This window comes from Coffea eugenioides, chromosome 5 (genome assembly GCF_003713205.1).
Source record: "Coffea eugenioides isolate CCC68of chromosome 5, Ceug_1.0, whole genome shotgun sequence".
NCBI classification, from domain to species: Eukaryota; Viridiplantae; Streptophyta; class Magnoliopsida; order Gentianales; family Rubiaceae; genus Coffea; species Coffea eugenioides.
The window spans coordinates 42165783-42175552 of NC_040039.1; the positions used below are offsets into that span (position 1 = coordinate 42165783).

The 9770-nt window shown below is 34.3% G+C and overlaps 1 protein-coding gene across 1 annotated transcript; it reads right to left on the reverse strand.

Moving 5' to 3' along the window:
* Positions 1 to 2292: 2292 nt before the first annotated feature.
* LOC113769821 (geraniol synthase, chloroplastic-like) lies at positions 2293 to 5825 on the reverse strand. Its single transcript, XM_027314125.1, has 7 exons — positions 5604 to 5825; positions 5142 to 5394; positions 4224 to 4596; positions 3783 to 4001; positions 3555 to 3693; positions 3033 to 3284; positions 2293 to 2611 (listed from the first exon to the last, which is right to left on the reverse strand). The coding sequence occupies exons 1-7, from the start codon at positions 5823 to 5825 to the stop codon at positions 2321 to 2323; spliced, it is 1749 nt and encodes a 582-aa protein (XP_027169926.1). The 3' UTR covers positions 2293 to 2320.
* Positions 5826 to 9770: the final 3945 nt, after the last annotated feature.

Here is a 9770-nt window from a genome sequence, read left to right on the forward strand (position 1 = left end):
GAGAGCCAGCCACGGAAGAAGTCAGGGGGAATTGGGAGTCTTTCTTTTACGCCCTTTTGTTAGCCGAATAGGAAGTGCAGATTACATAGGAATTTTGTGAGAAGAAATAGCCGTCAATTTTGACTTCTCTTTGGCTTTGGACAATTTTGTCCTTTAGTGGCTAGGAGTCCACATATGTTGGACACTAGGGTAGAAAAACGGGGAGTCGTCTTTTGACTTGGGGAGTTTTTTTTCCATTGTTCTTATTCTATCGTTTTCTCATCTCAATTTCGGAGATAATGGCCGTAACTGATTCTACAACTTTGTGCGGGCTTTTTTCATCATGAATGAACTAAATTCCTTTGTCTAGTCAAGGAACTACGGAGGTTTTGGTTCATCTAAAAATTATAAGATTGAATTAATTTTACTCATTCCTTTTATTTATTGGTATTTGCACATTCTATGATTTTAGTGCTTATGGTTGTTAAATTAATTGATTATCTTGGATCCGAGTAGTGAATTGATCTAATAATCTATTGTCAATTGGGGCATTAAATCCGTAATTGTTTAATTACCTTGAAATAGTGACAACTGGCATGATTGGGTTTGTGTCAGGGAAATACGCAGGCTAATTTAAAATAACCCTGGTAATGCGTTAGGCTCTTCTAATACGTAAGGTAATTGGGGAATTAAATCTTACGGGCGTACTTAGGATTATTTCTCAATTAGAGCAGTGATTAACGGGGGTACCTTAATCACCGATACAGTAAGTAGGGGTTAATTGTCATCGCTTGTTTGGCAGTTATAACCTATTTATTAGTAAATAATTGGAATTACCTTTGCATCGATAATCAATTAGGTGAACCATTACTGAAATTATTTCTTGGCTAGACCTTTAGTTATTATTAATCTGATTGTAGTAAATTGTCATTTAATTTTTAGTTAGCTATTTATTTTTAGTTGAACTGCTTTAATTGTCATCTTTTATACAAAAACACCCCGTTTTACTTTGGATTTCAAAAGAGACAAATACCCCCAGTCCATGAGGAGACGACCTTACTTGCCCTTTATACAAATCAATAATTCCTTGTAAATAAGCAATCCCATTCTCGTATATCTGATTAAGCAAACTTTTCGGGAACAAGGTGAATCAAGTAACCCATTGTACACCTAGAGTCCCTGCTTCAGTACTTAGAATCGGGTTCTGATTACTTTGGAAAAATGTTTTAGTATTACCTAACATAACACTTTCATGATATGATTTAAGTGAATAATAAAGTGATTAAAAAAATGTATTTGCAGAATAACGGGAAAAAGTTCTAAATAACCATATCTAAATCTATTTATCTCTTAGGCTACGTGTACATGTCGCATTACTTACATTGTTGATGGAAATTCATATCTTATCAATGGTTTTTTTTTTTTTTGTCGTCATAAATTTTTTGTTTTGCGGAGAATGACATGTATGGCATTTACGATTGCAAATGAATCAAACTGATTCATTTACGAGTTGACTCGGTCAAAGCTTAGCTTGAACTCGAGTCGAAATTGAACTGACCAACTCGAGCTATCGAACTCGAGTCAAGCATAGAGATACTCAACTCATTAGTTCGCGAGTTGGTTCGAATATACATACACACACATACACATATATTTAATTTAATAGTAAAATTATATATATATATCCTAATATTTTTATTATATATTAAGAAAAAATGACTATTTTATTCATTTTTAAAAAATAAAATAATTAATTTTTTTTAGTTTCTTAACTTCGAGCAGGTTCGATAGGTTCAAATTTGAGATCAATTTTGAACTCAAATTTGAACCTGGTAAAATTAAGTCGAGACTCGAGTCAATTAGACAAAAATTCAACTCGACTCAACTCATTTGCAAGCCTAATAGCATCCATATTTTCTTAAAGTTTTCACAATGAAATTTGCTTCTCTCCATTATAATTTTTTATCCTTCTAAATAACAAGGAATGTTTAAACTTAATTTTTTTTTTACATATTTCTTTAAGTGATCAGTTGAAACATGAAAGGATATGGTCAGTGACTTTCTTTACCTGCTGTAATGTCACCAATAGAGTTCCAGAGATAAATTATGAGCTTGATACAGTATTACATCTCTAGACCGACTAAAACACAATAAAGGGCCCCATCAACCATATTTGAATTTTATTTTGAAAATCGAAGAGTTTAATCCGTGAAACATCTAAAAGTTACTCAAAAAGACGGGCTAAAACAATGGATTCTTTTTTATCATCATGAAAATCATAGAATATACATACAATAAGCCCATAGCTATTAATACTTATTTATGTATAATTTTACATTGATCAATTAATTATAGGGGTGAAAAACAGAGACTCCACATAATTATCTACGCTGGAAAAGTAGCTTTCTTCTTCATGCTGATACACAACTTGAGAAGATCTGGCCATGTTGAATGCAGCTTTGATAATTGCAAGAGGCATTGCATCTCGAGACACTAATTCCCAGTTGAGGTCCTTCCACAGATTATCTATGAGTTGCAAGATTCTTTTTCTGCCTTCTTCATCACATGTTATGTTGTTCTCCCTCATGAATAGTTGTATGCTTGATGCAAGGTCGCCCCTTTCTTGCTCCTCCTAAAATGTTGTTACCGAAAAAGAAACATTATCTACAAATTAGTTCAATTGCTTCCAACTTGGTTTGGAAAATCTGTAAATTTTACTATTAAGTTGGATTTGGTCTTTAAGTGATGAAGTTGCATAAAGTTAAAACCTTGGAAATTATCCCTTCCAAGAAAATTACCTGAGCATCGCAAATTGCAGAGAATAATATGTGGGACAATTTAAGGGCTAATTTGACACAATGGTAGAATTTTTAGATCAAATCAAAGATTCCACTTGTTACAAGGCTTAAAATTAACCTTAAAATTTTATTCGACGGCCCGTTATAGGTATCTAAGGCCTTTTTTTTCCCATTTTTTTTCTTTGTTTTCTTGGACCGCAATATTGATTTTGGAGACAAATTTGTGAAGCTTCTGAAACTATTGTAACAACATACCTTTGCGGTCCCTAAATCATCCCAAAGTCGAAGAATTCTGCCCGAGCAGGAAAAGAGCTTAGGATAGGGTTTCATCAACAATTTTACATTTTCCTCTGTGACCCCTTGTCCTATGAGGAAGAATAGATGCACCATGGCCATGTAGGCTCCTGCTGTTGTAACACCATTTTCTACATATTCTTCCATGTTTGGTTCTTGACCATTGTTATACCAGCTTGCTTCCAGCATAAACCCTTCAATCATGTCTATCCACTGTCACCACGGAAGTGACAAACAGAACATTAGGCTTAACTATAATAAGATGGCAGCCAATATTTGCTTTCTAATTCAAGTTGGAAAATTAATGAGGCATGTTTGTCCAAAAAAATTACTATTGGATAATGTCATATTTGTCCGAAAAATTGTTAGTTGATTGGGGTTGGACCAGCTATGAGGAGCCAATTCAAGAGCCAGCTATTGAGACCAATTATAGTTTACCTTTATGAAAGAAGGAAAAGAAAAGCTTGAAAAAGATTGTATTACCGTTGCTTTTAGATATGGGAGGACACTCCAACCATTTTCTTTGAGGATCTTGTAGCAAATTTCGTTAGTAGTATTGTACAGTGCCATGTAACATATTCTCATGTATTCAGGTAGCCCTTCCATTGCCTCAAGATCCCATCTGCAAATTGCATTTATCAACATGTTAAAACCAATCAAAATATGTAGTTTCAACTCTTCACACACAACAATTTGAAGAGCTAATTTTACCTTCGAATTGCATTTGTAAAGAGAACAAGCTCATCGATTGTGCCATGCGTGTCAAAAATATCATCAATCACCAACAAAATGGCAATGGTCTTGGCCAACTCAATTCTGCAGCTTGAATACTTGGGCTCTGGAAGTATTCCAACAGTCCACAGAAAGCATTCCAGTGGTCTATCTCGAGCAAAGGTTAGCTTGTCAACAAGGCCTAATTGTTTCCACCACCTGAAAAGATATTCAAAGACATTATTAGTATTACTATTTTATTCAAGAACATTTAAAAAAAAAAGCATCTTTTCTCCGTAATTATGGGAATACTAATAAGGCATATATAGTTTAATGAGCTGCAAAACATGCTTTACCATAATTATGGGGGTATTAATAAGAAGTCAGTGTGGCCAACCAATTGATGGAATGGAATATGCAAAAAAAAAAAGGGGATTTTACCTAGATATCTCAGTTAACTCCATTTGGTGGAGAGATTGGACCTTGTTGTAGTCCAATTTGGCTAGTTCCAAAAGGTTTCGGTCGTGTCCAATTTCCTCACTGTATTCTTGAATATACCTTCTGGCTTCTAACCTTGCCATCCTTCTATGTCTTGGTAGTTCCAGGGCACTAGAAACCTTTCTAGCAAGTTGGGTTGGTAAGCTAGGAAGTGACTGTTTTAGGTGGGCTTCAGTGAATTCCATGGCCTCCAGCAATATGTCTTCTCCATTTGCACCTAGGTGTGAGGCTTCATACAAACTCAACAACCCCATGGTATCTTCTTTCAGGGAGTCTTTGAATTTTCCGTTCTTGTCCATGAACTTCTGGAAAATATCTGTAATTTTAAAAGATGTCATGAAACCAATAGAAAAAGACTGCAAATATACATAATGCAAAACAAACAGAAGGAAGAGGTACTGTTAGCCATTTCAAGAAGTATGTAGTGGTAGATTATTCCTAAGCTTAATTTATGTAGTGGTAAACTTATGCTCATATTATGCTTATGATCAAATCATCATATATATGCTAAATCCTTAAATGGCTGAGTTTTCAGTAATACTAATACCAAAAGACTTGGTGATGGTTGTAATAAAAACTATCATGGGTTATGGTTGTAATTGCTATATTCTTTTCCAACGTCCTACATACAATCTCCTGAGTTGCAAGATTCTCGTCAAACTAGACAAAGAGGAAGGAGATAAGAAAATCACAAATAATTCAAAACACAATAATGATTTTTCAGTGAAAGTTTTACCTTCTTAATTTCTTGGTAAACGATTCAAACAATTATCAGATATTGAGCTAGCTGTTATATATATACCAATCAAAAACAAAAAGAAATCTAAATTAAAGATAGCATGGTCAAGATCTTACCAGAACTTATTTTGTGACCATTATGTCTTAGCAATCTAAAACGCAATGCAGTAGTGAGGAGATCTCCATCAGATTGACCACTTGAAGATAACTGGGATAATATAGCATTCATATCATCTTCAAAATGGTATGCTAATCCCAGTCGCTGCAGCGTGTCAATCAAATTCATGGCATTTAAGGGTTCTGAAGTTGATCTCAATTGCCTTCTTGTTCTTCCTAGTAGTTCTTTCCTGCTGTCATCAACTTCATGTGGAAGCACCTACAATACATATTTCCATCCCGCCAAATAAACGTGTAAGAAAAGAATTTAGGAAGCATAGATCACTTGTTTAAGTATCGTTAACGTTACTTGAGGTTTGTTTTAGTTGCAACAAACCAAGATACGAGTTTTCGTAGAAAAAGAGACTCTCTACATCAAAATACCAAGTAAGAAACACCATTAATGATGACCAAGAAACTGTTACATACCGAAGGCTGGCGCAAATATTTGAGTAGGGATTCATTATCTCTGATCAATGGCGTTGCAATGGGCTGCGTCGCGGTTGGTGTTGGCATGCACATGCAAATGCGCGAGGTTTTGAAGATAAATTGCCTTTTTAGCCACAAACCAGTTGCCTTTGGAGCTCCACGAGGGACATCAAGAACTGCCCAAGATTTTGATAGGGAGGAAAAGTTGCTTGTACAAGCCATTTTTGCCCTCTTGAAGAGAAAATGACTCGTCTATTTGCTACCCAAGTTTAACGGGATATATAGATAGGAGGATGCGGTGCACTATATAATAAACAATTAGAGCGCATGCCTCACGGGGGAAACATAAATCATTGAATTCTACAAAAGAAAAAAAGAGTTAATAATGCTGTGGAAACTGGACTAGTCAAGGAGGTCTCAAATTGGAGACTCAATCAATTGTCAATAATGCGGAGGACAAGCGAATTGAATGAGGATTCAATTTGGAGAATCAATCAATGGCCTATGGTCCGGACAGAAGAATGTCACATATTGGTCTGAAACGAATTCAACAGTCTAACGTCAAAAAACTAAGCTATATTACACGAGGAATAGTCAAATTCAACATCTAATTTACTTTTCTAAATCATTCCAAGAGAATGTCAACTTCAGTTTCTTGAATAAAGTTTAGAGGCATAAAACATTTCTTCTCCTTTATTACGTTTATACAAACAAAAAAAAATTATATATATATATATATATATATAGTGGCTTGACATGTTCCCAGTATTTTCTCAAATTTTAACTGGCTTTGGAAAAAGAAAAAAGGGCACTTTCAAGTGGTGTTTGGGCATGCAAGGGGGATGCTTGAATTGTGAACAAGACCTCCAACCTCTAGAAGAAGTGTTCTCACCAAAACCTGCGTTCTATTTTCAAGAAACTCATTTTGTTTGGTAAGCAGGGATGCTGCAAATCAGGCTAACAAGCAAAAGATTCTGGATTTTTTGACTAGTGATATCTGTATCATCAAAGAAAGAACCTTAGCTACACCTGGCCTTTTGTTGACCCTCTAGAATGAAGTGATTGTATCGTGCACGTAGAATGCTCATAATTTTTTAACAAGTAGAGTTAATTGTCATTTGTACCCCGAAACTGTTTGCAATAAGTACTTTACTCCTTAAACTATCAATTGTGGCAATATGGTAAATCAAGCTTTTTAGTTTATCGTAAAAATAGTTCAAAAACCTTAATTAGACTCTAAATTAGTTACCCTTTCTAAATTAAAAGGGGAAACAGTTCCTTAATTAGATGAATTGCAACCAATGGCTCTTTTCAATAGCAGCTGAATTGCTGATTTTTTAGTATTATTTAATTTTGATCTCTTAGACGAAGAAAAGGTATTACATTCACAGATACAAAAAACTTAAAAAGAATTTCTTGTCAAGTCGATATTCTAAAAGGGTAAATTATGCAATTCAAAAGTTTAATTGCTCTTATTCTCTTTTTACTACTAAAATCACTGCCAAATTCGATCTATATCCCAAACTTTTTATGCGTTCAAGGTATTATAGTGTTCAAAATCGATAATTTAGGGGAAAAGATTCTAAAAGGAATAGTCTAGGGGTGCAATGTGCAATTAGCACTAAAAACTGCAAACATTAAGTGACTCATGGATCAGATCCAACTAAGTATTTGTCATATCAACGATTTTTCTTTTCCTCAGAACTCGAATTATTTCAAACTAAAAGCATTCAGCATATATGAAAGGCGCACAACCAGAAGTGAATACAATCATTTTTTTATAAATACATTGTATAGATACGTACTTAACGGCATAATCGTTTGAAGTCTCTTAACATCTTAAGTGCTTCAAATTTCGTATCTTAAGCTTGCCAATTCTCCAAAAAATTTTGTATGTTATGTTTCTAATCATTCATAGAAAGAGCTGACCAAAAAAAAAAAAAAAAAAAAAAAATCATACTAAGTTGAGCCTTTTTTTTTTTTTTTTTTAAAGGAACTAAGTTGAGCTTTGGATACAAATTGCAAGTTGAGGAGTATGCCTAATAATTCAACATTGGTATACTCATCAGGGCATTCAGAAGGTGGATGAGAGGCACTTTGATGAACTCTTATTTTGATGAAAAGACTCGAATCCTGATATCAAGTAGTCGTCATTAATACATGTACGAAATGGTACTATTAACTTGGAAATAGTCAGCAACTGGATTCAATGTTTGCTTGCAATTTGCAAATTGCAGCATACTAGAACTTTGATGGAGATGCCCATTTTGAATATTTCATCAGTAAGTTCAAACTTCAAGAATGTGAATCAAATAGTAGTACGAAGTTTCTTGCGCCGTCTCCGCTTCATGCACTGGCGGCTACCGACGACATGTTGACGGTAATAACCGGATAATGGTGTCGCAGCCTAGTTGACTTTGTTATTGTTTGGGTCAATTGTCGTATGAACCCTTGAACTATTAGTCGTTTGCACTTCGTTCCCTAAAGTATCCATCTTGATCAGGAATAATTTCAGAAACTTCTCCTTAAGTTTTTGATAATATCATTTAGAACCTCTGAACTTTTATAAAACTGTCGCTGCTCTTGTCACCCCAATGTCAATATTACCAGTTATCGATCCACATTTCTATCCTTTGTGCTTTAGGCTTATGTTGGAAAAATATTTACTCGCCAAACAAATTGACATGTTTGCTTTTCCTTTTCTCCCCCTAATTTCAAAAAAATTTTGCTTTATCTAAAATATTTTTGGTTATTGCCTTGCAATTAGAGCCACAATTTCATTCTCTAATGTTGAAAGAATATGGGTGAATTGTATGTTTTACCTCTTAAACTTGAAGAGGCCATACTTGTGCTCTCTAATTCATAATTTTGTACTTTCAAATTTGCTCTACATTATTTCAACTCTTTTCACGTCCAACACCCTTTATGTGTAGCTCAAGAATCATAAGTCACAATTGCTATTACAACAAAAATTAATCTACTTCATAATTGTTGGTGTTATATTTTGTTGCATTAAACTAACAAATCATACGTATTTTTCCTTGATTTTCTACCATTCATTAACACTAATGTGGGTCTTTAAAAATAAATTAACAAGCGAGAAAACACAAAAGGCAATTGTGGAATGAGATTATGCTCTCTACTTATGTGGATTTTTTTAAAATTTTGTATTATCTTCTAGAAGCTGAATATGTTACAAAAACAATGAATTAGAGGAGGTTAGATTAGTGAAATCAATGCCAACAATCTATAAGTTCACGTACCAACGAGTTGTAAAGGTGAAAAATAGTGCATGGCCATGGTAATTATCCAAACAATGTATGGCTTCCTTAGAGATCTTATGAGTGACTAAAAAATACGAGTGAACTAACAAAACTACTCTAGAAGATGAAATCCACGCAGTTTGTATATATTCATCAAAGGTTGGAGTAACTTTTTCGTGATTCCAATTATCTTCCAGAAAGTATGATGTTTTGTCAAAAACAAGCAAAAAACAAAAAAAAGCCTCGATAGTAAGTTATTTAAGTAAATACATTGACAATAAAATGCCTTTTAGTTGATAAAATGCTTCACCTATAACCAATAAATTATGAATTCGAGTCCAACTTTCTTGTGGCAGCTTTGCTAGATGCACTGGCGGCTACTGATTAATTCGTTGATGCCCTGTTTGGAACCGACGTCACACAATTTGAGTTTCACAAGTTTGCCCCTAGCGTATACATGGAGTTTTAGATAGAAAGAAAATCCAAAAGTTAGAATTTGATGTAAATAAATCGGAGTTGAGTGTAAATAAGTTGGACACGACTGTAAATAAGATGAAGTTGGATGTAAATAATTTGTAGCATGATTTAGATTACTTTCAAATTGGACCACATGGAACTTGTGGTCTTGTTCCCCCCCCCCCCCCCCCCACAATGTTTATAGCGGCCTCTAGAAGTTGACCTTCTATTCATTGTTCTTTGGCTTAATAGCAATGTGAACCCTGAAATTATTACACGTTTTGGCTTTGCCTCAAAAACTGTAAAATTTATGAGTTTAGTACCTTATACAGTCATAACATCACTTGGTGCCATATTGTTCAAAAAAGTCGATCTTTTTACCTATTCTAGAATAAAAGACTTTAGCATCCTAACCAATATATGTTGAAATGCAATCGCTCAATTTTGA

Bases quoted from the DNA above. Each gene is read 5' to 3' on its own strand.
- LOC113769821 (XM_027314125.1), bottom strand. From the start codon at position 5,825: ATGGCTTGTACAAGCAACTTTTCCTCCCTATCAAAATCTTGGGCAGTT. The intron at 4,002-4,223 runs GTAAAATCCCCT...ATATCTTTTCAG, and splicing joins GAGTTAACTGAGATATCTAG to GTGGTGGAAACAATTAGGCC. The intron at 3,694-3,782 runs GTAAAATTAGCT...TGCAATTTGCAG, and splicing joins TTTACAAATGCAATTCGAAG to ATGGGATCTTGAGGCAATGG.